Source organism: Corythoichthys intestinalis, chromosome 13 (assembly GCF_030265065.1).
Source record: "Corythoichthys intestinalis isolate RoL2023-P3 chromosome 13, ASM3026506v1, whole genome shotgun sequence".
Lineage (NCBI taxonomy): Eukaryota > Metazoa > Chordata > Actinopteri > Syngnathiformes > Syngnathidae > Corythoichthys > Corythoichthys intestinalis.
In genome coordinates this window covers 95216-120096 of record NC_080407.1, presented here as the reverse complement: position 1 = coordinate 120096, position 24881 = coordinate 95216, and the positions used below count along the sequence as shown (strand labels likewise).

Sequence of the window (24881 nt, the reverse complement as noted above, 5' to 3'; positions counted from 1 at the left end):
CGCGCAGGGACAACGGAAGCTTTATCGCGTTGCCTCGCTGGGAGTTTGGGCGGCCGTTGTGGCGCCGTGCCGACTGCCCGACAGACAACCGAATACAAGTTTGAAGGAGCGACCCGCCCGCGTCCCGGGAAAAGGGAAGCTCCTTCGTCGGAAAAGCGAGCGGGGCGAGAGCAGGTGAGGGAGCGAGCGAACGAGCGCGCCTTTTTACTAAAAAGGCTATTTGCTTTCTTCTTTCATTTTGTCTTGCTAATTGCTCAGCAAAGAATCATTTTGTCCTTTCTCGTACCGAGGCCTTCGTATTTTCTCGGGCTACTTTCGTCCAATACTTTGAGTGAGCTGAATTGGAAGAAATGTCGCTCGATTCCCCGTGCCCGTGTACTTTGAATAGGCTCATTGATAGTCGTACCGGCAGAGGGCGCCTCCGGCTGCCGTTCGCCTTCGCCTTATCACTCTAAAAAATATGACCATCGGTTCGGTTCCTTCAAAAAATGGTGGCAACAAAGTGACACTTCATAGAACTGAACAGATTTGAAGCACTACGATTTTGATTCAAATCTATGGAATAGATTCATTTCTATGCATATGCTAACAGCTGAAATGTGTTGAATGTAGTAACAGACAACAAATGATGAGTTACAGTATTTATCACCCCAAAAAATGTAGTACTGTATATCCTACTCCATTTCACAAGCAAAGCTGATTTACATTTACGAACTATCTGGGGGAAACTCATTCGTATTTACTGATCATCTAGGTGAAATTGAGTTATCTTTGTTCATTACTTGGGTGAAATGGATTTACATTTACTAAACATATGCATAAAATGGATTTGAATTCATTAAAAATAAGTTCTATCAACTCCTATTCGAGCACATTGTTGCTTAATTCAACACACTTACACTGTTGTTATTTTTCTGTACCTAAAATATTTTTTTATTTGAAGTGACAATTTGTAGGACAGGATTTTCATCTACTCAGTAATATTGAGTGATCCTTTGTTGCCATCATTTTTCACCCAATATCCTGACCAAAATGAAGTCAACTGCGGCATCAAGGAACATCAACAGATTTCAGTGCATAAAACAGCAGCAGCAGGAAAAACATTGATTTGTGCAAGATGTAAAGCAACGTAACAGGCCACATTGGCACACATGACAACACCAGGAGACGGCGCTCTTTATAGAACACAACACAGATGTAATAACATTGGCAACCAGTCGCCAAGTCCCATAATGCAATTCGGCGGAACACATAAGAATCGCGACACTTTTTTCACGCCAGATAAATTGTAAATGATCTAAACGGTTCACTACAAATGACACGATCAAGGGCTGAACAGAGTGACTGTAGTAAATATACGTATGTCGCAAAAATCCAGCCGTTGCGCTCAAAACATTCGGTGAAAATGTGACAAGAATTCTGCTTTTAACACGCTACTTGAGTAAAAATGTTACGAGTAAAATTTCATTTTATTGTAAAAACTAAATGCAGTAACTTTAGATTACTTGGGGGGGCTTGGGCTGTGGCCAGGACACAAAATTAAATAAAAAAGATTAGCTCGTACTTGATATCCAATATATAATTGTATTACGCTATACTCAGGAAACTCACATTAAATTGTGATATTGAGACTACTTTTTCAACCATTGCAATGCTTTTAGTCGAATCAAAGACAGCGCAGACTGACTTGGGTCACTAACACTAGTAGAACTTCATTTCCACTGAAAGTGCAGTCAATTTGCCATGTTTAGTCATTTGCAGTAACACAAAGCAATGTTTAACTGCTCCAGACACTTGAATTGTTAACTAAGAACAAACTGGTCTTACGTCTGTGAAATGTGTGGCAGACTTGTCGTCGTGTGATAAAAAATGCCTCGGGCAGGAAAATAAGACCTTCCAAATTCCAATGAGTAAAACATGCAGTAACTTCTACTCACTGGTTTTCAGAAGATTTTAAATACAAAAAATACTAATCAATGATTCCAATTTGGCGAATTCAGCTCAGTGTGATTCGAAACTGCACGCGGTCTTTTTGACCATGTATAGTCTACTCTGATTTATTTCACAAATATTACCAAACCCTGATCACAGTTTTGACAGTGCTTAGGACAGGACACGCGCTCGTTTGGCCAGGTGGACGTTTGGAGCCCCGTACGTATTGTTATGTACTTTCATAATCTAAGAACGCGTCAGAATAGAACAACGCGTGCTTCTCGACATATGTGCCCCCGACACGTCACAGAGATTCCTTTTATACTGTAATACCACACCTATAGGGAAGCGCACACTACGGCAACAGCAGCGTGACAGAAATATGTTAGACGATGGCGATCTCGCGCCCGCCGGGCCCCGTTTGTTTGTTCTTTTCCACGTCGGCGAGTGTAAAGGTCACCCGGCTCTAGCTCTGTCGTGCGTATGATTAAGCAAACGGTCGGGCCTTGTTTCACACACGCGCGCGGTCCGTTAGGGACCACAAAGTTCTGCGTGTACTTCCTCTCCGTAGGCTCCGCCCTCCGTCAGGAGCTTAAGCCGACCTTCCCCGAGGAGGATTTGCGGCGGGCTTCGGGAGACCGCTCGGCTTTGGCCGCTCCGAGGGTTCCGACGCTCTCGTCGCCACCTTTCGGAGGCCCTTCCTTGGTGGCCGATTTCTCGCGGAAGGTAAGCGAACCTCCCTCCCGTCGGCGGTAGGTACGCTCACGTGCGCCGACGCGTCGGCTTCGCTTCGGGGCCCCCGTTTGCGTACGCGGGCCGAGGGGTTCGCGTCAGCTTTTTGCTGTAAAGCCTTGTTTCATAGTCGACTGACACACACACACACACACACACACAGGGTAACCCGTCTTTACTCTTTGAGTGTGTGTCGCCAAATCTTTTTATCCTCTTACTTTGTCGTTGTTGTGCACGGCTGACCGCTCTCCACAAAAGCTTATCCGAGAACCCGTCCGCCCTCTTCGGCGTGCGTGCGACGGGCCCCGTCCGTCGCAACGCGCGCGCATTCTGTTGAGGTGTCCGTTACCTTGACGACGCGACCGAGTCGGTGTTTGTCTTGGTCGCGAGGCGTCTCCGCGGTAACCGCGGGAGGGGCCGCGCGCTTCGTTCCAGAGGGCGCGACGCCGGTCGCTCGAGTGGTCCCGGGACCCAAAGGGTCAGCGGTTCCGTTTTCGGCTATGACCGTCGAAGTACCCTCGGACGAGGCGCCGAACCCCAGTTTGCCCTCAGTGGGTTGGCAGCGGCACCGTTGGTGAAAGGGTAAATGTGTGCTAATGTAAAGCGCTTTGGGCATCGTAACGATGCACAGTAGATAAATGCGCTATATAGTAAGTAAATGGTCAATGGTGTTATACTTATATAGCGCTTTTCCACCTTTCAAGGCGCTCAAAGCGCTTTACACTATCTCGCCATCCACCTACTCTCCATTTGCCGTTTCACTCCCTCTTTGAGTATCGCGCACGCAAAGAATATGTGGTTTTCTCCGGCTCGGGCCCGCGGTCGCGGATCCCTTAGCTACGCGCGGACCTCCGGAAACGTTACCGCGCGTAGAGTCCCCGCGTTTTGAGATGACCGTGAAGTATTTAGTGCAAAAATATCCTTTTGTTTGTCAGGCAGTCGTCGACGAAGGACGGGATGAACGGCGACGAGACGCCCGCCTTCGCCTCCGCCGTTTTCGGCGCACCCTACACCCGGTGAGGAACTCGGCAGAGACCGTGAGCTTTGACCGCGACCCGGAAAAGCGGTCGGCCCTAGCGCGAGCCGGACCCGTATCCGTCTAGACCAGACATGTCCAAAGTCCGGCCCGGGGGCCAAATGCGGCCCCTGGTCAAATTTCATCCGGTCCCCAGCCTCCGTCATAAAATCAATAACGTCTGGCCCGCACACAGACTTTAATAAATTGGTCAGCAGTACTGCTACTAGCATATGAAGTAGCTTACACACAAATGCTCCTCCTCATTTATCCACTAAAAGGCAGCAGCGCTCTAAGCAACATTACCCCACGTGACCCTTTACTCCCAATTTTCTAAAATGGCGACAATCAACACAAAAAAGAAAGTGAACTGCGATGGCCGACGCTTCAAGGATAGGTGGAAATTGGACTATTTCTTCACTAAAATACGCAACAACTATGTCTGCCTCATTTGCAAAGAGACAGTCGCTGTTTTTATGTCGGGCGATATTACCAAACAAGACAGGCTGACATGTACGACAAGATTACAGGGAAGACACGTAGCGAGAAATTAAAGCAACTTGAAGCTAGTTTAATTTCACAGCAGCAGTATTCCGCAAGAGCCCGAGAATTGAAACAAAACACCACAAAGGCTAGCTGCGAGTTTGTCTAAATTTTATAATTAAAAAAATAAATAAATAGAGCAAACGTGAAACACAGAATGGCTTGCTGAAATTTGCTTAAATATATTGTTCTAAGTAAAGGACGTCAGCCAAGGTCGGCCCCCCACACCAAATCTGGCCCCCATTGCAAAAAGTTTGGACACCCCTGGTCTAGACCTAAACCGTGACCTAGGTCCGCCTCAGGGACGTGACCGCGACTCGGACCTCTGTCCGCAACGTGACTCGTCGCAATAACTAAGACGTGACGTCGACCTCAAACGTGACCCGCCCCCGACGACCTAGAAGCGGATGGATATATGTTAAAGCGAGCTCGGAGACCCTGACCTCGATCTGGACTTTGGCGTCGACCGGTCACGTGTTTTAGTCGATCCAAATAAATAGACAAAATGAATACCAAAGCGCATCACCGCGGTCGCCCTCATCGTCATTTTGTCGTCGGCGACAGCGGCCTCGACGCTCCCGAAGCCAACGGCGAGTCCCGTGCCAAAGCTCTGACGGGTGAGTTTGTCGCGCCTTTTTTCCAACGGACGGAGGCGATCCGCCGTCGCCGTTTATCCATGATGGGAAAAGAGCTGAAAGACCGACGTCTGTCGGCAGGAAACGAACAAGTCTATTTCCCGCGCTCCTCGTCCAAATACAAGAAAAGTGAGTGAGCGGCTCGGCGACAATTTTTGCCCGCGTGGGCACCCTAACCCTAAACCCCTAACCCTAGAGCGAAGGACGGCGTGGCAGGCGGACGGCCTGACGGACACGTCCGAGTACCAAGTGGAGGTTCCCGACCGCCCGCCCGCCCGCCCCTCCGTTCCCGAGGGTCCGTCGCCGTTTGCCTGACGAGCGCTTTTCCGTCCGGCGCCGCAGCACTTGAGCACGTTGGTGTTGGAGCGCAAAGCCGGTCTGCTGACGGTGGAGGACGGCGTGCGACGTCTGCGGCTGCTTCACGCCAAAGGGAAAATCTGGACGCAGGATATGACGCTGCGGGTGGACTGCCGTGGCATCAGCTTGATAGACGCCGACACCGAGGTTCCTTTTCTTCCGGCTTTTCCCCTCCTCTCCGTTGAGTTTTTCCGCCCGTCATTCCGGTCCGGTTTGTCGGCTTTCAGCACGAGCTCGAGGTCTTCCCGCTGTGCTCGGTGCAGCGGTGCCAGGCGGTGATGAACGCGTGCGGCTTCGACTCCATCTTGGCGCTGGTGTGCAAGGACTCGGGTCAGAGCAAGGCCGATCTTCACCTGTTCCAGTGCGACGACGTCAAGGTGAGCGTGGGCCGCGCCGGCGGCTCGGGCCGCGTCTAAACGGACGGCCGGGCCGTTCCCGCCCGCAGGCCGACCTGATCCACGCCGACATCCGGAGCGCTCTGACGGACGCCAAAGGAGGAAAACCCAAAAAACGACCCGATGTCCTCAAGTAAGTCGCGTCCGCCCGGCGCAAATCCACTCGGGGGCCATCGTAGATGTCGTCGCACGTAGGATGATTCTGAAGAGCGAGGGCGACATCCCGCCTCCCCCCGCCGCGCCCGCCCCAGAACCGCCGTCCTTTCCGGAGACGGGCGCCCGGCGGCCTCGGAACGGTGAGCGAGTCGCGCTGCTCGGACCCTGCGCGCCCGAGGGGGAGCGAGCTCACCGCCCGCTCGGCCTTTCTCGCGCAGGCGGAGGAGAGACCGAGACGGCGGCCGCCGTGGACCGCGACGTGGTGAGAATAATACGCTCGCCGATCGGTAGCGGAGCGGTCGCTGACGAGTTTGCGAACGTGCGCCCGCCCAGCGAATCCTCAATCGCATCCTGGACGACATCGAGGCCTTCGTGGGCAAACTGCAGAAAGCGGCCGACGCCTACCGACAGCTGGCCGAGCGCAAGAACAAGAAAAACGACAAGAAATGTCCCGGAGGTGGCGGTGACCGGACGGCGTCTTTTTTTGCGGCGCGGCCGCGTTGACGGGCGTGGCCTTTGTCCTCCAGAGGGGCTCCTGACGCTGCGGTCCAGACCTCCCGCCGAGGAGCAGTTTGTCGACTGTCTGCAAAAGTTCAAATTTGCTTTCAACCAGCTGGTGAGGCGAGCGTCCTCGGCCGACCTCGACGGCGGCGACCTGACGACGGCGTCTCCGTTCCGCAGGGCAAATTGCAAGCTCGCATCCGGAACCCGAGCGCAGAGGAGCTTCTTCACTTCCTCTTCGCCCCCCTCAGAATGGTACGTCCCGTCCCTCGCCGTAGGCGAAGGGGAGCGACGGCTCCGCCCTGTTTCCCGCAGGTGGTGCGAGCGTCGGGCGGCCCCGATCTGGCTCGCGGCACCGTCGTCCCGCTGCTCACCGGCGAGGCGGTGGAATTCCTGCGCGCCGTCGGCACGCCGGAGGAGCGCCGCCTGTGGGCGGCGTTGGGGGACGGCTGGACCAAGAGCAGGTCGGGCGACCCGACAGAAAAACCTACTTTTCCCGCCGTCGGCCGGCATTCTTAAGCGAGCGCGACGTTTAGGTCGGAGTGGCCCGAGGATCGCGACCTTCCGCCCTGCCCGTTGACGTTCGCCGACGGTTGGCGACCGCCGTCTCCGGAGGATCGGCCGAGCTGGAGTCCGGCGGAGGAGGTGAGCTCCCGGCGCCCGACCTCGGGGGCGGGTCGTCGGAGACGAGCTTTCGAGCCCGCTTTTTTGCCTCGCAGTCGTCCCCGCGAGCGCCCCGAGGGCAGACTCTGGAGCCGGAGGCCGCGGAAGAGCGCCGGGCGTGAGTGGCGCGGCGGTGGCGGCCGGCGGTGACTTTTTGGGTCCCGGCCCTGACCCCGGCACCTGTCTTTCAGGGCGCGAACAAAACAGTTTGCCAAATCCAAGTACGACTTTGTGGCCAGGAACAACACGGAGCTGTCGGTGCTCAAGGACGAGCTGGTGGAGGCAAGACCCCTCGCCCTCCGTTCCGCTTCGCTTCGGCGTCTTCGCCTCACCCGCGTTCCGCCCGTCAGGTGGTGGACGACAGGAAGCAGTGGTGGAAGGTGCGAAACGGCGACGGCCTGCTGGGTTACGTGCCAAACAACATCCTGGAAGCGCCGGCACCGGCGGTGGACATCGGCGCTGGCGGGGACAGCGTCTACAGCCACACCATACAGGTGAGCGCCGACCGCGAGGCGCGGCCGATTCCGGCGTCGACGGACCTGACCGTCCCGCTTCCCTTTTTTCCCTCCGTCTAGCTGATGATGCCGCGGAAGGAGTTTGAGATGTTCAAGGTAGGGAGCGGGCCTCGGCCGCGTCGCTTTTCGGAGGAACGGCTTCGCGAGCCGGCGGGTCCGAACGTCCCTCCCTTCCGCGTGTCGACGTTCGATGTCGGGCCGGGCGATCGGTCCTCACTCGGTAGATTTTCCCCTTTCCGTTGACACTTTACACGAAGGCGGACCCGACTTCTTTTCGCGACGTCGGTCGAGCGAAGCCCCGTTTTTGTGATTTTCGCCCGGCCCGGTTTGCCGTGTCCGTCGGCTAGCGGGGCGGCTAAATCTAGCTAGCTTGTGTTTTTTTGTTTCCCGGCATGCCGCAGCAATTACTGGGAGAGCTCAACGAGGTAACGCCGCCGTCGCGTTCCTCTTTGACCCGGCCCGCCGACGCTCTCTCACCGCTCTTTTCTTCGTCGCCCGCAGAAACAGACCGGCGGCGGTACCGAGCGCCTTGCCGAAAAAGCCCCGCCCGCGCCGCCGCCTCTTCCGCCGCCCGCCGACGAGGCCGTCGGACGCCACGACGCCCCGCTTTCCGGAGACGACGACGGCGGCGCCGTGAGAGCCCTGGCCCGACGTGAGTACAGTCCGCGGCACCCGCCGTTCGGGGCGGCCGTTATTCAGTTACGATATGCGGTGGTGTCTTGGTGTCAAGAGACTCTGTCGAGGAGCTTTGTTTTGGGTTCATTTTCATCCATCCATCTATTATCTTCCGCTTGCTCCGGGGTCGGGTCGCGGGGGCAGCAGCTTTAACAGGGAAGCCCAGACTTCCCTCTCCCCAGCCACTTCAACCAGCTCCTCCGGCGGGATCCCAAGGCGTTCCCAGGCCAGCCGAGAGACACAGTTTCTCCAGCGTGTCCTGGGTCGTCCCTGGGGCCTCCTGCCGGTGGGACATGCCCGGAACACCTCTCCAGAGAGGCGTCCAAGAGGCATCCGAACCAGATGCCCGAGCCACCTCAGCTGGCTCCTCTCAACGCGGAGGAGTAGCGGCTCAACGCCGAGTCCCTCCCAAATGACCGAGCTTCTCACCCTATCTCTAAGTGAGAGCTCGGACACCCTGCGGAGGAAACTCATCCCGGCCGCCCGCATCCGGGATCTCGTTCTTTCGGTCACGACCTACAGCTCGTGACCATAGGTGAGAGTAGGAACGTAGATCGACCGGTAAATCGAGAGCTCCGCCTTTCGGCCCAGCTCCTTCCTCACCACCACGGACCGGTGCAGCGTCCGCACCACTGCAGACGCCGCACCGAGCCGCCTGTCAATCTCTCGTTCCCTCCTACCCTCGCTCGCGAACAAGACCCCAAGATACTTGAACTCCTCCACTTGGGGCAGGATCTCATCCCCGACCCGGAGAGGGCACTCCACCCTTTTCCGACTGAGGACCGTGGTCTCCGATTCGGAGGCGCTGATCTTCATCCCGACCGCGTCACACTCGGCCGCAAACCGCTCTAGTGAGAGTTGGAGGTCACGGCTTGATGAAACCAACAGCACCACATCAGCTGCAAAAAGCAGAGATTCAATGCTGAGGTCACCAAACCGGACCCCCTCAACGCTTCGGCTGCGCCTAGAAATCCTGTCCATAAAAGTCGTGAACAGAATCTGTGACAAAGGGCAGTCTTGGCCGAGTCCAACCCTCACTGGGAACGAATTCGACTTACTGCCGGCAATGCGGACCAAACTGTGACACCGGTCGTACAAGGACCGAACAGCCCGTACCGAGGGGCTCGGTACCCCGTACTCCCGGAGCACCCCCCACAGGACTCCCCGAGGCACACGGTCGAACGCCTTCTCCAGATGCACAAAACACATGTAGACTGGTTGGGCGAACTCCCGTGCACCCTCGAGGACCCTGAAGAGGGTGTCGAGCTGGTCCACTGTTCCACGGCCGGGACGAAAACCACACTGCTCCTCCTGAATCCGATATTGGACTTCCCGACGGACCCTCCTCTCCAGCACCCCTGAATAGACTTTACCGGCGAGGCTGAGGAGTGTGATCCCTCTATAATTGGAACACACCCTCCGGTCCCCCTTCTTAAAAAGGGGAACCACCACCCCGGTCTGCCAATCCAGAGGCACTGTTCCCGATGTCCACGCGATGTTGTAGAGGCGTGTCAGCCACGACAGCCCTACAACATCCAGAGCCTTTCGGAACTTCGGGAGAACTCCGGGTTCATTTTAAACCAAACCCCCCCCCCTCCAGTTTTTTCTTTTTAAGACACCTGCCAGTGAAAAAGCTTTACTTTTTTGCTTTCATCTTGGTCTTTGTAAGGATTCGACCTGGATTCTTTGCATTGTTCGGAGCACGTAGGGCCACGGTTTGTCTGTTACATATAAAAATTGAGCTTGCCCGGCGGACCTGGTAAAAAGGCTTCTTTTTTTCCTTTCCAATATTTCCTTGCCCAAACGTGGTGTTTGTAGGCAGAAAGTCCAACATGGAGGAGGTCCAGGACGAGCTCCTGCACCGACTGACGTTGGGTCGCGGCGCGCAGAAGAAACTCCCCGCGGGGTCGCACGCCACCGCCGGCCTTCCCGGCGTCAACATCACGTACGAGTCGTCTCCCGACGACGTTCGCGGCTGGCTGGAGGCCAAAGGCTTCGCTCCCGTGTGAGTAGGGCGACGGATCGGCCTCGCGCGGCACGGCAAATCGGAATACCATACGAAACGGAGGCGAGAGAGAAAAGTGGCCGAGAGGAAGGCGGCCATTCTTCAATTCTGTCCCCTTACGATGTTTTGTACGCAGCACCGTCAGAAGTCTGGGGGTCCTGACGGGGGCGCAGCTCTTCTCGCTCAACAAAGACGAGCTGAAGACCGTCTGCCCCGACGACGGCGCTCGCGTCTTCGGCCAAGTCGCCGTGCAGAAGGCGGCGCTCGAGGTACCGGCGCCGCCGCCACTGACTTCGTTCGGGACTCGACGACGACGACGACCCGCACGAGACGAGCGCGACGCGGTTCAAATGGGAACGGCGAAATTTACTGCCCGTTTTTTTTCCGGCATAAAGCTCGGTTTGGCTTTCCGCGCCCGGGTTCTGTTTGGCCGGGCGTTGTCGACCGCGCCTTCCCGAAGAACCCCGGCCCGCGGTTGGATCTCGCCGCGTTTCAAACGTAAAGAAAAAGTCGGGTCCGACACGACCGACGAGACAAAACGACGACTTTGGCCGGTTCTTGTGGGCGCGCGGAGACCGAGCGGGACGGCGCGACGGGACTTTTGCCGGCTGACTTTGCGCTACCGGCCGCCGCCTTTGCGGTTTCGGTGTGGCGAGTGTGCCTTTGATCTCTTCAGGTTTTCTTCTGAGCCGTCCTCCCGTCGTCCCGGCGGCTTCGTTCAGGTATCTTCCTCTTTAGCGTAGCGGCTTCGCCTCCTCCCTCGCGCTCACTCGACATCTTCCGCTCCCCCTTCCTCTGTGAAAACCTCCTCGGCGCACGACGGACCTCCTTCCCGCTGCGTTTGTTTTCCTCCTTCCTCAGCTTTATGCCCGGCCTCGTGTTCTTTCCGGTTGTTTTTGAAGACGAGCCTTGAAGCTTTTGTCTTTCCCGCCCTCTCCTTGATAGCGTTTCTCGTGTTTTCCCCGGCGTCCGCCTCGGACCCGCTCTAACGGCTCTTTCCGCCTTTTGTTGGCCGGCCTCAGAGTCGATCGGGCTCCGAGCTGCGGGAGGTCATGAGGAGACGTCGGGAGATCCTGGCCTCCGGCGACCCTTCGGACGAAGACCCCGCCCGCTGAAGCTCACGCCGCGGATTTCCCGCCGTCGATGGCGTCGGCGCCCGAGAAGGAAAGCCGGCGGTGTTAGCGTAGTCGCTCTTTAGTCGCTGCTGAAATTCACCCGGACGGACGGAAGGCCGCTCCCGCTAAACCGGATGTTTAGTCGCCACCGAGGAAAAGCAAAAACGTGAACTCTGTCGTCGGTTAAAGAAGACCGGCCCGTGAAGACGTTCCTCGCGTCGACGGCCGAGATATGAAGAGCGGGGACTCAGAAAGTATGAGTGCAGAACGGAGTTGCTTTGTCTGTATCAATGTGTGCAATGAGCGCATCGTCCGTGAAGCTCACCCTTCTGTGCATTGTGCAATAAAAATAGATTCCATCTCTGGCGTCGGTTTCCGCATTTTAGCCGCAAAAGCTTACTTGAATGGCTTCAACTTGCATGTTCACAAAAGGAAGACATTCACAGCACTTACAGTCTAGCGCGCAGTCGCACAAAGTGTCTTGCGTTGCGTACGTGCACGCGCACGCGCTTGAGGCGGGCGAGAGGCAACTCATTCATAATAAAGAAGTCTTCGAGTGCTTCGGACCGATGAGAAGACGCGGCAGACAAGACAGGACGCCCGTGGACGTCGAGCAAAAGGTAGGCTTCGCTTTTGATGGAGTCAAATTTTTTATCGATGACCTTGCTCAAATTTGATGATGAATTCTGCTTTTTGTTCCACCTGAAAAAACAAGATTCCGAAATTTCAAATCGATTTTTTTCCCGTCGCGCGCGCAGACGTGTCGTTACGATCTCTGGAATAACGGGCGCGGATCTCGTCTCCTCCCCAGAGAGCGGCGACGTCATCGGGCGACGCCGGAGACCCGACGCCGCAAAGCGTCACGGGAAACGGCCGTCGCCGCTCGGACGGCGGAGAAGGAGACGGCGGGTGAGCGAGGACGCGCCTCGTTGGATGACGCATGACATACGAGACGTGCCTGGATGCGTGGGACTGATACAGAAGTGTGTGTGTGTGTGCGCGCATGCGTGCGTGAGGGGGAGGGATTGGTGACAGTGATTACAGTGAGGCCCTTGAAAACAAATCCCACTGAAATTTGAAGAGGTGTCAGGATCCGCTTCAGCTTCAACTTTGCTCCTTTTCTCAGGTACCTCCAGCAGAGGGCGCCGAGCGCTAGCGGCAAAAAAGAGGATGAAAAGCAACGGGCGAGTAACGACGGCAGTCTGCCGGACGAGGCGGCCGCCGCCGCGCGCCTTCCGCCGACCCGGCGTCGCGCTCACACCATCCCGCGGGTCTCTCGCGTCGCAGCCGGCGAACGTTCGCCGGGGTCCGGAGGCGTCGCGGCGTCTCCGCCCAGATCGGGATCGGAGGAGCGCCGGCGGAACCTCGGCTTCCTGCGCCTCGGCCAGCGGCTCGCCAGGTACTCGCGCGCCACTCACGCGAGACGGCTCGGCTGACGCGCCTATCCTTTCAGGCCGTGGGTCAGCAGCTACTTCCGCCAATTCCCCATGCACATCTACTGCCTTCCCGCGCGGTCCCCCGACCGAGGAGCCGGATGGAAGAAGACGGCGCGGGGCTGGGCGGAGCCTCCCGGCGAATCCCGAACGACGGCGACCCGTCGAGCCTTCCCCAAAGCGCGGCGGTCACGTGACGGGATGCCCACATGAAATAAAGATGACGTACCATTTCCGAGTCTCGTCGATCGGTCGCTTAAATGGCGATCGGCCCCGCGGGGTCAGTTCTCAGAACCCTTTAGTTCAGCTTCTACTCTCGGTCGAAATGTTTCCCGGCCAGAACGTGAACTATCGCGGCGAGTCGGAATCCCGTCGTAAACAAATTAACGACCAAACGACAGACGCTTTCGTTTCCGGAAGACGTGACGAGCCGAACGCTTATCGATCCCAGTTGCCTCAAAAAGGCATTCCGCAGCAGTACCGTTCCATCGAGTCCAAATCTGCTGTCGAGCCGGCCGGATTTTGGCCTCGTGGCGGGCGGGGGCGGAGTTTAGGGGTTCGCTACGATACAGCGTTAAAATATCTCCGACCGAGGGGGCCGCGCGTACTCGACGCACTCGGTCCCCGTTCGCATTTGCCCCGCCGGTGGCGGCGAGTCGGTTCGGTCTTCTGCGAGGCGGGCGGGTCTTAGCGGCACACGCCGAAGAACCGATCGCAGAAGCTCGGCCGCAATACGACTCGCGCCGTCCGATGTGGTCAATTAGTCCTACGCAAGAAGCAATGACGGCCTTTTTTATCAGGGGAGGGGGGATTGGGAGCGTCTGGTAAATTGTCCTTGACGGTAATGGTTTTTGGAGAAAGGCCAAAGTGGAAATGGCATCGAAACCAATTCAATTTCAATGCAGTTTTATTTGTACAGACCTACAACAGGCTTTACAAAGTCATTTTGATACACAGTTCGATACGGTAGATGAATGAGATGAGTCCATGGCCTGGGCATCTCCCATCCTTAGACTTTCCATGGCGGCAAGGAAAAACTCCAAAACCCCAGTGGGAAAAGAGAAACCTTGGGGAGAACCACAGTCAGGAGAGATCCACTCCCAGGACGGACAGGACCAGGACTGATGATGGGTATTAGCAGAAGGGGTTCCAGTTTTGTTTCGAGATGCAGTGGAGTGAGGGAACATGAGGACGTCCATCCAGCCAGGGGTCAGCATAGTCAGGCGGCTGCGGCTGAAAAAGTAGTCCCTCCCCCAGAGGGGAGGTGGGAAAGGGGACACCGGGTGACGTGATGAAAAGACTAGTCAACGAGATATTGGAATTAGAAAAGAGAAATAAAGACCAGCGGTAAGTAGAGTGAAAAAGGGGATAGGACTCAGTGGCTGTACTTCCCCCAGCATTATAGCTCCGAGGGCAGCTTAGACTGAGGAAGGGTTTAGGGTTACCTTAACCCTGTTTTCAACTTGCCTGACCATAAGCTTTGTCAAATGGGGACGTTTTTAGTCTAATCTTAAATGTACGGCCTCTTTAATATTAGCTGGAAGCTGATTCCATAAGACAGGAGCTCGGTAACTAAAGGCTTTAGCTCCTACTGTACTTTTAAAGATCCTGGGAACTACCAGTAGACCTGCATTTTGGGAACGAAGTGTTCTGTTGGGGCGGTATGAAACCAGAGCATCTGTGAGATAAGATGGCCCCAAACCATTCATGTGGTTTAAATGTAAGAAGGAGGACTTTAAATTGAATTCTAAACTCGACCGGAAGCCAGCGAAGGGCCTGGAGCACTGGGGTGATGTGCTTTCTTCTATTAGTTCCTGTTAAAAGTCTTGCCGCTGCGTTCTGAACTAGCTGAAGACCTTTTAGGGAACTTTTAGCACAAGCTGCAAGTAAGGAGTTACAGTACTCCAATCTCGATGTAACGAACGCCTGAATACATTTTTCTGCATCGCTTTTAGACAGAGTATTTCTAATTTTGGCTATGTTGCGCAGGTGAAAAAAGGCTGCTCTGCAGGTTTGTTTAACATGAGCTTTAAATGATAGGTCTGGGTCAAGTAGAACTCCTAGGTTTTTAGCTGTGGTGCTGGAGGCTACACTGACATTGCCCAGAGTGACTATCTGGGAAGTTAGAGAGTCTCTCACACTTTTAGGGCCAATTATAATGACTTCTGTCTTTTCAGGGTTAAGTAAAAGATAATTAGTGCTCATCCAGGTATTTACAGGTACTTAGTTTATCCACTTGCCTGATCTGATCAGGCTTAATTGATAAATACAATTGAAAACCACAGAACAGCAGACTGCTTTTGTCTTTTTTTTTGGCAAACACTGCTGTCAAACAGTGGACGGGGACAGTAGATTTAAGAATGGAGAGTTCGGGTCAAATAAAACGGCAGACAGCAGCTCACGTGACGTCACACTCCGGAGCGGATGCGGGCGGGCCGGCTGCAGTACCGCGTCATGCCAGGTGGAGGAGAAAAGCGCGATGCTCCGCGCTTAAAGATGAACGAGGAAGAATCATCGCGACGCCAACGGCAGAAAGCGGACGACGCCATCTTGAAAGAAATCATTTCTTTGTCTAAACGTCTTCGAGCTGCCCCCTTCTCACCATGTTGTACCTAGAGGATTACCTGGAGAGTGAGTATGCGAGCCTCCGAGGCGAGGCGAGGCGAGGCGAGCTGAGCTCTTCGCCTTCTGGCCGCCTCACAAACTGTTAGCCTAGCCTAGCCGAACTAGCTAGCGCTGTCGTCACCCCCTCCCATTTCTCTCTCTCTTTTTTTCTTCCCTCCTCTCTCAGTGATCGAGCAGCTTCCCATGGATCTTCGCGACAGGTTTACGGAAATGAGAGAGATGGACCTGCAGGTCCAAAGTACGGCCCCGACACTCACGCGGCACCACACGACACCGCGTCCGATTGGAAAAGCTTGACTTGCGGAGGCTCCCTAGTGCGCTTTCAGACGCAAGATGCCGCCTTTGTCTTGCACTAGGGCAAAATCCGGGCTCAGCCATAATATTTATTCTACGACGTTACCTGCCTCTCCTATTTCCCATCTTTGGCAAGGGGGGGGGGGGGTGTTTAAAAAAAAAACCTGTACATATGACACCAAACGATGCCTAACTTGAATTTCTTTTGACGGAATTTTGAGACGCCACAGACCAGCTGGAGCAGAAGGTCACAGACTTCTTTGTCAACGCCAAGAAGAACAAACCCGAGTGGAGGGAGGAGCAGATGGAGGTCATCAAGAAGGTGGGAAACTACAACGGCGCTCGCTCCGTTTTCTTTTGCGCGTAACTCGCATTCGCCGACAACGGGTTCGGTCGCGTCGTCAAAGCGCATTTGGTTTCTTTTCAGGATTACTACAAAGCCCTGGAAGACGCGGACGAGAAAGTGCAATTGGCCAATCAGATTTACGATCTGGTAAGTCGCCGTCCGAAACCACTCGGGAGACAAACGGGCCTCGCGTCGTCATGAGCGCCGCCGCTAGGCGTCACCTGTGCCGCGTCGTATCCAGGTGGACCGGCACCTGCGCAAACTGGACCAGGAGCTGGCCAAGTTCAAAATGGAGCTGGAGGCCGACAACGCCGGCATCACCGAGATCCTGGAGAGACGTGAGTGCTCGCCCGCGGCGCGCGTCGTCCCGGCCCACGGCCGTTAACCCGCCTAGCTTCGGTCGGTGTCGCAGGCTCTCTGGAGATGGACGGCCCGTCTCAGCCCGTCAACAACCATCACGTCCACTCGCACGCCGCAGAGAGTGAGTTCGCTCGACCGCGTTCTCTCGCTCGCCGCGCTCACGTGACTTTCTGTGGCGCTAGAGAGGAAGTACAGCGCGTCCGCCCACCACACGACCGAACACGTCCCCGAGAAGAAGTTCAAGTCCGAGGCCTTACTGTCCACGCTGACGTCGGACGCCTGCAAGGAGAACGCGCAAGGTACGCGCGCCGGTCGCGCTCTGTGTCGCGCGCGCCTCTGAAGCGCCCTCCCTTTTGCGCAGCTTGCCGTACCAACAGCAACGCGTTGTCGTCCGCCAACAACGCGTACGCCGTCCACTCTTCGCAAGCTTTGACCTCGTACGGCCTGAGCCCTCTGCCGGCCGGGCCCGCGGCCGGAGCCGGCGCCATCAGCATGGCCGCCGCCCAGGCCGTGCAGGCCACCGCGCAGGTCAGCCCCGCCGCGGCGGTCTTTTCCGGGCTCGTCGTCGCGTTCCGATCGGCCGGGTCCCCCGAAAAGGACCGCTGGCCGTCCGATCGGACACGCGAGCGGAACGGCGTCCGTTTCCGTCTCGAGCGAGGGCGCGGCAAATGAAAAACGTTTCCGACGTCGCTCGCCTCAGATGAAGGAAGGTCGGCGGACGTCCAGCCTGAAGGCCAGTTACGAGGCCATCAAGAACAACGACTTCCCGCTGAGCCGAGACTTTGCTCTTTCCCGCGAAGCTTCGCCGTACCCGTCTTCCGCGCTGGCGTCCACGCTGACGCAGACGCCGGCGCCGGCCGCCGCCAACTCCGTTAACTCGGACTCCCGGGGCCGCAAGTCCAAGTAAGGCGGCGGGAGTGCCGGAACCGCTCGTCGGCGATTTATATTTTTTGGAAATCTCTCTGCTCCAGCGTCAGTTTTTTTTTTCTTTGAAGGAGCGGCGTCAAGTCTTCCAATCACCAGTCCTCTTCGTCCTCGTCCTCCTCGTCGCTGTCGTCGTGCTCCTCGTCTTCCGCTTTGGCTCAGGAACTGTCGCAGCAGGCGTCGGCGCTGCCCGAGGCGGAGGCCGGCGGCCAGGTGGACTGGACCTACGACCCCAACGAGCCGCGCTACTGCATCTGCAACCAGGTGCCGCTCGAAGGGTCTCGGCGCTGGTCCCGAAACTCGCCGACGCGTCCCGTATTTATTTATTTATTTCGGTAGGTGTCGTACGGGGAGATGGTGGGTTGCGACAACACGGACGTAAGTAAACGCGCCGCGCGCTCGGAGCCTCTTCTCGGCGGTTTTCGGCAGTCGCGCGCACTCGGCGACTCGTCTTTGGCGGGCGTCGGTAAAGAGCCGCGCGGCTGCCGAACGGCGGGTTTGACCGACGTGCTCCGCAGTGCCCCATCGAGTGGTTCCACTACGGCTGCGTGGGCCTGAGCGAAGCCCCCAAAGGCAAATGGTACTGCCCCCAGTGCACGGCCGCCATGAAACGACGCGGGAGCAGACACAAGTAGATCCATCGGCGGGAGGAAAGCTGTCCGGTGCGCGTTTTTCTTTCTCGTGCCACAATAAAATTTTCTTGTCAACGACGCCTTCGTCTCATTTGTCGCGTGACGTCGACCCCCTCTACCCGTCTAGCGTTTTTACCGCGGTTTTGGCGAGCGAGACCGGAGCGCGCCTCCTGCGCAAATAGTCTGCTGCGGGAGGAGCGCGTCCGCCCCTTTAAAATAAAAAAAAACGGGAAAGGGAAAAGAAGCTCGAGGGGGAGAAAAAAAACGCTGACAAAGTAAAAGGACCACGCGCAACAGATTCCGGTGACGTCACCGCAGTCGCTGTCCAAAGATGCCTTGTGTGTCGCGTTGCGGCTTCTGCGGGTGAGAGCCGACGATCCAAAAAGAAAGAACGTTCTCTTCAAGAGGGAATCGCGTTGCCAAGTTCAGCGCGATCCGGAACAAAACCCTTTTAGTGCCAGGGACTCTCGCCTTGAACTAATCATGTACGTAATCAAGTAAAGGTTCTAAATGTGAACACGGTCATCAGAAAACTGCCTTTTTTTTTTTTTTTTTTTCTTGCTTGCTGAAACTAAATGACATTTCACATTCCTTGTTTTCACTGATCGTCTGGTTGGAATAAATCTTGCGTACCCCCGTGGACCGTTACGGGTGCGCCTGTTGATCTTTTCAAGTTAACGAGGCCACGACCCTAGGCTGCCGCCGGTCTTCTTTGAGTCTCTCCTTCCTTTCTCTGGACCAGGGGTGCCGTATAGGGGTGAAAAGCGAGACTGATTCTAAGGGCCCATACCCTGATGGGGGCCCACAAAGAAAACTGTAACATTAGGTAATCATTTGCAAATCTAAATATTAATCATTATCATTTTAGTAGGAATAAAACGAAGGGCTTTGTTTTCTTGTTTTGTTTTTGACAAGAAGTAAACACCTAGAGAGCATATGTATTGCTAGCCAACCCTGTATTTTCATGAAATGGTTTGGTCCACCCTTCCTTTGATCAGAATGGGAGCAGCGATGCGCACTTACACCAGTCAATGACTTGAAGCGCGCAGAGCGCATTAGTGCAGAAATGTTTTCAAAAGAGGAAAGAAAAGAAAGCAAAACGGGATGGGTAGAAAAGGCCAACAGGATGTGACAAAGTACTTCATAAAGGAAGGTTGGTGTCTTGTGTCAGTGTAGCGCTGAAAATGAACCTGTTATCTTAGCTCGGAAGCGAGGTCCCAACCTATTCCAAATCATGACGGCATTTTTTTGTAACCTACAGATGTAGAAAGTTGGTGTGGAATTTTTTTTTAGACCTGGCTTGAATCCAGTTTGTCAAGAATTTATTGAATTGAGTTTGTCATCCTCAGACCTCGCATCGGAGGTGTAGCCTATAGTGGAGATGGCGAGTTTCCAGATGAGGCTAAGCCGACTCCATATATGGAAATACTGTAATTGTTTGCTACCTAGTGTTTGCTCCACTTTTAGCTTACATGTAATCAGTACAGCAGGCAAACCCTTAGCAATCTCTTCATACTAAAACAGTTGTATAGTGTACTGTATACTGTAGTATAGTTAAAACATCAAAGTCATTCATTATGGTATTTGCTTTGAGAATATTTTTAATAAACATTTAGATTGTAAAAGATGGCCTTCAGTACATTTCTTATAGATGATATCAGTCCATTGATTATTGCGCTATATGCTGTATGTTTACATAAATTAGGGTGTAAAGATTCACCAGAATGCAGGAAATGACGTAGTTGATACTCTAAATGTGAGTGTGTGTGTCCCCCGGCACTGCTGATGGGGCCCAAAGTGATATCTTTTCATGGGGCCCAAAATCCCTGGCAGTGCCCCTGCTTTGGACAAAGGACATTTTTGTCACATCTCGTCAGATGTCTTGGCGGACGGGCCGGGGAGGGCGAGGTGTGGCCGTACCTCTGCTCGCCCGCACGGTAATGCCGGCGAGCCCGTCGTCTATCTGGCCATTTTCACTCATTTTTTCCAGGGAGCGCGCTCGTGTTCCAAATAGCGAGCGCCGACGCCCTACACCTCCGCGGGTCCCGTTCCCCGCCGGCGTCAAGTTCTCCAGAGAGACGCGATCGAGTCACGTCGCTAGGCCCGAAAGTCCGGACGGGCCCGCGGGGGGCAAAAAATGGGGACGTCCCCCGGTTCGGACGTCGGCTACGCTACTTCACGTACGGAGAAAATCCGGCGAGTACCGTTCGCTCGGCTCACGCGGGTCGAAAATGCACGCGTACGCGCGCGTGGCCTTTGAAGCTTCTGCCGAGCCCGGGTACGAACAAGAAAATCCCTGTTAAGTTTTCTTGTCTCACTTTGTCGCGATGTGCGGCGCCGGCGTGCGGAATGTGTCGCCGCCGCGCGGAAAGCCGAGAAGAAAGACGCGGAGTGTACGCCGCCCGGGCCCCGCGCGTTTCTGCCAGCGCCGGCCTCTGAAGTGACTCCAGATGCGGCGGCTCCCAGGCCGCCGAGTTTATTTGACCTTTGACCGGCCAGTTAAGAGGGGCGACGTGGAACGCGCTTCTTCCTCCTCGCCCGTCTGTCTTCCCGTCACTCGGCGGAAAAAGAACGTCGACCGCGGGCGGACGCGCATCGGTCACGGGCGCGCCCGAGCGGGAAGAAGGTGAGGCGGCTTCCGGGTTTGTTTCCCCGCCCTCAGGTGTTGTTTCCGGGGGACTCCGCCGACGGTGGCGTGACGTACTTCCTGCCGGAGCGCCTCAACTCCGGCTCGCGTTCGCGGGACGACACGCCGGCCTATGTCAACGGGGGTCGCGCCCGGGCGGGCTGCTCCTAATGCCCTCAGTTCTGGCCGGAGCGCAGGTAAGCGGCGGAGCATAGTTACCCGGAAGGGTATGTTTTTTGAAGCGTCGTGACTCCAGTTCACGACGGCGTCTGTTTTTTAAACTATTTTTTTTTTGTTCCTGAGGTCTCGTCCTTGGGGTTCGCGACGGTTTTGACAGCGGGGCTCTGAGAATGTCGGGTTGCCCCGGCAAATCTCCCACGAAATCCCGGACCAATCGACCTAGGCTCGGAGCGGACGGAGTTCGGTGGCCGACGCCCCGAGAGGTTCCGGCCAGGTGAGTGGTGGCGCGGGGAGGGGGCGCGGTCCAGTCGAAGCCGTTTTTTGCCATCTTCGCCGAGTCCCCGGGTGGTGTCCGGGCGGTAGTAAAGTCTTTGGGGATGGGTTTCCACCTTCTCGCCGACGGGGTCTGCGCCCTCTTTTGGCCGGCCCCTCGCACCGCCGCCACTTTGTTCCGGAAGAACGGCGAAATTATCTTGGCGGCCGCGAGTCACGACGACAGGGCCCCTTGAGGCGCCGGCCGTCGCCGCGGGCCGCTACGATGACTTTCTGCGGGGATGCCGCGCGCGCCACTTTCGCCGGGTAAATAAAATATATTGTGTTACATTTGCGTCGGTTCCGCTCGGGTTACGCCGCCGTGCAAAAATCAAGAGTTTGGTGAAGGAAACTGAGGCTAGCGAGGAGTCGCCTTCTCTGACCTTTACGGAAGGAGCGAAACAACGTCGCTCGCAAATTTGGCCACAAGTAGCGCTCGTGCGAAGGCAGTTAGCCCACGCTGCCAGAAAGGTAGTGTCTTTTAGCCCGGAATGTTTTGCCGTTTTTCCTCAATGTTCAAAAAGGGGCCGGCTCGGTTCCGACGCGACGCTCTGGCCGGCGAGATGGAAAACGACGCCGCCTTTGTCGACGCCGTACGCGCAAGTGGCGAAGACCGCATCGGCGACCTCGAAATCCCGCTCGGTTGTTTGCGTCCCACCGGCCTTATTGAGTGTTTGGATGCGCGCGGAGCACGCCGTCCATCTGCCCGCGTTGCGGACGCTACATTTACAAAGGTGACTTTGTTTTCATATCGACCGAACATCACGCCGGAGACGGACTTCCGATCACGCGCTCCGCGGCAAAATGGCGGCCGTTAGAATGGTGCTAAAAAACAGTTTTTGGATGAGCGAAGCTGGAAAAAGATGAAAAATGGAAAGTATACAGTATCTGAACTCCAAATATGCATTTGGCTTGCGCCGTGTCTGCAAGCTTCATCTGCTCCTCAGTCCCCTTTTTCGATGAAGGTTGCGCACCCATGAAGGCTTATCGCCGTATCCTGTTTGTTTTGGCTTCTTTTGCGCCATAAAAAGTAAGTTGAAGATGGAATTTTTGAGGATGGCCAATTTGAATTTGAATTTGCAGCTTTCCAACGAGACCGCGAGTTGTTTTACTTCGACTTGTTTGAATTTTCCTTCATTCCCAACCGGGACAAAGATGGGCCGAGTTGAAATTTCATACGGTGTGGGAGACTCGTCTAGTTAGTGCGTGCGTGCACGCGCGTCCCGCCCTCCCTCCCTCCGTGCGTCACGTGGCCGCTCCGCTGATTATCCGTCCAATTAGCTTCGGGCATTGAGCGGCCCCAGGAGTACGACGTCTCCCCGCCCGCTCGCCGGCTCTTCAGAAACCTCCGAGGTCTCGTCGGTGCGCGCGGGTTCCTCCCCGTACGCGCAGGCGGATCGACCGCGGCGGCGATGGAGGCCAATCCGTACTCCGACCCGGAGAGGTCGCTGAGACGCGTGTGCGCGCTGACGGTGCTGCTGTGCGTGTGTCCGCTCTTCTGCCAGGCCAGTTGGATGTGAGTATTCGCGTGCACTCGCTTTCCGAAATTGACAAGACAACGGTGTCCACTGGCTGTTGAGAAAGCTTTTGTTGTCATTTTGCGCTTTGTCAACGCTAACTTCAGATTCAGAATATTTTATTGTCATTGTTGCAAAAAGCACAACGAAACTTTGTTTGGAGCATCCATACAACTGAGTTGGTTCGCCAACTTCATCAACATACCGTGTAGGCGTGCGTTTGTCATTGCAGCCACCAATTCCAATTAGTTATATTCGAAAAGTTGACGTTTTCATCAAGCCGTGACACTGCATGCTGCAATTGAATGGAAGATTAGTGTTTGGTTTTTTTCTCCGTCTCAGAGCCTCGAAATAAGCATGTTGAGTTTCAAGTTCAAGTGCATTTCTCTTGATTTTTGCTTGATTGACAACAAGGTTTGAGGTCATCTCTAACAACGGCTATCAAAACGGCTCTCTAATGGATACGTTTTTTTTTTGCCTGGAAAGCGCGCTTTGTTCTCTAGTCTCCCGAAACGTCGTCACCCCGGACGACCCGTTGAACGGCGGCTACCGATTTTGTCGCGGCAGGCTGCTGGCCGCGGACGGGTCGGGGGAGCGGCGCGCCCGGGACGACGACGGCTGCCGCTCGCCCCCTTTGAGCGCGGAGCAGCGAGACGTCTGTCGCGAGAGAAGCTTCCTGGCGCCCAGCATCCGCGCCGCCGCCCGGCTGGCCGTCGGCGAGTGCCAGAACCAGTTCCGACACGAGAGGTGGAACTGCTCAACCGGCCGCGGCTCGGCCGTCTTCGGACGCGAGCTCACCAGCGGTGAGTGCTCTCGGCGAAACGCGGCGCCCGAGTCCGATCTCGTACGGCCGGGCTTCGTTTTTAGGACAAGCGGGCGGCGACGGCGCGCGAGACGATAACAAAGATCTCGACGAAACGGCCGCCCGATTTACTTCGAGTAGTCGCGAAACTCTTCTTCGCGAAGGTCCGTCACACCGCCCTCCGGTGGACGTTTAGACAGACACATGTCGACGAGAGGGGAAAACGGGAGCCCTGCAAATAACTCCGATTCAGGGTTGCCTGAGAGATGGCCGGCGGTGACGGATTTTCGTTTTCGTCCAAAGGAACCAAAGAGACGGCCTTCCTGTACGCGGTGATGGCGGCCGGCCTGGCGCACGCCGTCACCCGCTTCTGTAGCCACGGCAACGCCAGCGAGTGCGGCTGCGACGGGCGTCCGCCGGGGGCCCCGGGGCCGGCCGACGCCTGGCACTGGGGCGGCTGCTCCGACCGCGTCCAGTACGGCGCCCGGTTCAGCCGCCGCTTCCTGTCCGACGGGACGCGGGCGCACGCCCTCCGCCGGATGAACGCGCACAACAGCGAGGCCGGCCGGCAGGTAGCCCGAAAGCGTCCTTCTCCCGGGGCCGGGTGGGTGGTATGGCCGCGATAGCCGCTCTTCACCTTTCGCCCCCCCCTCCTCTCTCTCTTTCCCGGCGGCGAGGCGGTGGTGACCACCATGTCGACGGACTGCCGCTGCCACGGCGTGTCGGGCTCGTGCGCGGCCAAGACGTGCTGGCGGACCGTGGCGCCCTTCGGACGCGTGGGCGCCTTCCTGAAGGAGCGCTACGATCGCAGCGTGCGGCTGAAGAGGAAGGAGCTGCGGACGCGCCCGCCGCCCGACAAGCACCAGTTGATCTTTGTCAACGAGTCGCCCAACTACTGCGTGGAGGACCGGCGCGGCGGAGTCCTAGGCACCAGGGGGCGGCGATGCAACCGCACCTCCGGCGGCCCCGACGGCTGCAAGCTGCTGTGCTGCGGCCGCGGCTACAACACGCACGTGGAGCGCCACGTGCGCAGGTGCGCCTGCAAGTTCGTCTGGTGCTGCTACGTGCGCTGCCGCCGCTGCGAGAGCATGAGCGACACGCACGCCTGCAAGTGACGCCCTCTCCGAAAACGCCTCTTTTGTCCGGCGTTTCCGCCAAATGCGCCGCTGACTATTATTCCGTTTTATCTCAAACACGGAAGTGCTCTTTAACCCGGAAGCGTTTTCTGTTGGCTGTTCAGGACCAAACTGGGAACTGAATCATCAATTGTAGCGTTGTGGATTTTTTTTTTTTTTGGCTATTTAAAATCGTGGTCTGGAAAAAGCTTTCAAAATTGGAACAGATTCTGAAATGATTAAAATGACCATGAATTCAAACCTCATTCGAATACTCAGAGATGCGTGTGTGTGCGATGACCGTGCAGAAGATTTGAGAAGAAACAAGTGACTTGAATCTGAAAAGTTCTGCCATTAACGCATGCACACATAGAGTGCGTTAGAGCCAAAAACGGGCGAGCGGATCGCTCCAATTCTGGCGCGTGAAGGTGATGCCGGACGCGGAGTTTGCAAGTAGGTCAGACGTGACGTTTTCC

General features: G+C 56.1%; 3 protein-coding genes across 28 annotated transcripts; all 3 read left to right on the top strand.

Annotated features, from left to right (window-relative positions):
• The first annotated feature begins 31 nt into the window (after window positions 1–31).
• Window positions 32–13039, top strand: eps8a (EGFR pathway substrate 8a, signaling adaptor). Of its 23 annotated transcripts, XM_057854484.1 has the most exons (24): window positions 181–2658; window positions 3600–3680; window positions 4787–4839; window positions 4939–4986; window positions 5054–5361; window positions 5442–5591; window positions 5660–5742; window positions 5805–5905; window positions 5984–6027; window positions 6099–6222; window positions 6293–6381; window positions 6447–6521; window positions 6582–6730; window positions 6803–6911; window positions 6986–7047; window positions 7121–7423; window positions 7505–7540; window positions 7846–7869; window positions 7946–8096; window positions 9938–10124; window positions 10261–10393; window positions 12051–12148; window positions 12366–12638; window positions 12693–13037. In XM_057854484.1, the coding sequence occupies exons 1-24, from the start codon at window positions 2416–2418 to the stop codon at window positions 12883–12885; spliced, it is 3117 nt and encodes a 1038-aa protein (XP_057710467.1). In that variant the 5' UTR covers window positions 181–2415; the 3' UTR covers window positions 12886–13037. The 23 variants fall into 23 exon arrangements, 22 of the variants coding, with proteins under 22 accessions (XP_057710471.1, XP_057710477.1, XP_057710468.1 ...); XM_057854497.1 differs by lacking the exons at window positions 12051–12148; window positions 12366–12638; window positions 12693–13037 and adding an exon at window positions 11147–12040 and having other exon boundaries at window positions 2518–2658; window positions 5054–5112; window positions 5200–5361; ... (1 more) ...; window positions 7121–7211; window positions 7280–7423; XM_057854488.1 differs by lacking the exons at window positions 181–2658; window positions 6986–7047 and adding an exon at window positions 32–174 and having other exon boundaries at window positions 5054–5112; window positions 5200–5361; window positions 5805–6027; window positions 6447–6730.
• A 1592-nt stretch (window positions 13040–14631) lies between these two features.
• On the top strand, window positions 14632–18004 carry ing3 (inhibitor of growth family, member 3). 3 transcript variants are annotated; one of them, XM_057854501.1, is made up of 12 exons: window positions 14655–15303; window positions 15464–15535; window positions 15813–15913; window positions 16019–16084; window positions 16152–16275; window positions 16350–16418; window positions 16480–16596; window positions 16659–16825; window positions 16998–17200; window positions 17293–17485; window positions 17561–17599; window positions 17740–18004. In XM_057854501.1, exons 1-12 carry the CDS (start codon window positions 15276–15278, stop codon window positions 17854–17856), a joined length of 1296 nt encoding a protein of 431 aa, XP_057710484.1. In that variant the 5' UTR covers window positions 14655–15275; the 3' UTR covers window positions 17857–18004. The 3 variants fall into 3 exon arrangements, with proteins under 3 accessions (XP_057710486.1, XP_057710484.1, XP_057710485.1); XM_057854502.1 differs by having other exon boundaries at window positions 15086–15303; window positions 16179–16275; XM_057854503.1 differs by lacking the exon at window positions 15464–15535 and having other exon boundaries at window positions 14632–15303.
• A 2526-nt stretch (window positions 18005–20530) lies between these two features.
• On the top strand, window positions 20531–24717 carry wnt16 (wingless-type MMTV integration site family, member 16). Of its 2 annotated transcripts, XM_057854505.1 has the most exons (5): window positions 20531–20676; window positions 20783–20933; window positions 23056–23291; window positions 23594–23862; window positions 23968–24717. In XM_057854505.1, the coding sequence occupies exons 1-5, from the start codon at window positions 20613–20615 to the stop codon at window positions 24403–24405; spliced, it is 1158 nt and encodes a 385-aa protein (XP_057710488.1). In that variant the 5' UTR covers window positions 20531–20612; the 3' UTR covers window positions 24406–24717. The 2 variants fall into 2 exon arrangements, with proteins under 2 accessions (XP_057710488.1, XP_057710489.1); XM_057854506.1 differs by lacking the exons at window positions 20531–20676; window positions 20783–20933 and adding an exon at window positions 22378–22487.
• Window positions 24718–24881: the final 164 nt, after the last annotated feature.

Excerpts from the sequence above, each read along its gene's own strand:
- eps8a (XM_057854474.1), top strand. The coding sequence starts at position 2,416 with ATGATTAAGCAAACGGTCGGGCCTTGTTTCACACACGCGCGCGGTCCG. Across the intron at positions 4,840-4,938 it reads CCGTGCCAAAGCTCTGACGG|GAAACGAACAAGTCTATTTC; the intron begins GTGAGTTTGTCG and ends GTCTGTCGGCAG. Across the intron at positions 10,394-12,050 it reads TGCAGAAGGCGGCGCTCGAG|AGAGCGGCGACGTCATCGGG; the intron begins GTACCGGCGCCG and ends TCTCCTCCCCAG.
- ing3 (XM_057854501.1), top strand. The coding sequence starts at position 15,276 with ATGTTGTACCTAGAGGATTACCTGGAGA. Across the intron at positions 16,597-16,658 it reads CTGCAAGGAGAACGCGCAAG|CTTGCCGTACCAACAGCAAC; the intron begins GTACGCGCGCCG and ends CCTTTTGCGCAG. Across the intron at positions 16,826-16,997 it reads CCGTGCAGGCCACCGCGCAG|ATGAAGGAAGGTCGGCGGAC; the intron begins GTCAGCCCCGCC and ends CGCTCGCCTCAG.
- wnt16 (XM_057854505.1), top strand. The coding sequence starts at position 20,613 with ATGTCAACGGGGGTCGCGCCCGGGCGGGCTGCTCCTAATGCCCTCAGT. Across the intron at positions 20,677-20,782 it reads CAGTTCTGGCCGGAGCGCAG|GTCTCGTCCTTGGGGTTCGC; the intron begins GTAAGCGGCGGA and ends TTTGTTCCTGAG. Across the intron at positions 20,934-23,055 it reads CCCCGAGAGGTTCCGGCCAG|GCTGCTGGCCGCGGACGGGT; the intron begins GTGAGTGGTGGC and ends TTGTCGCGGCAG.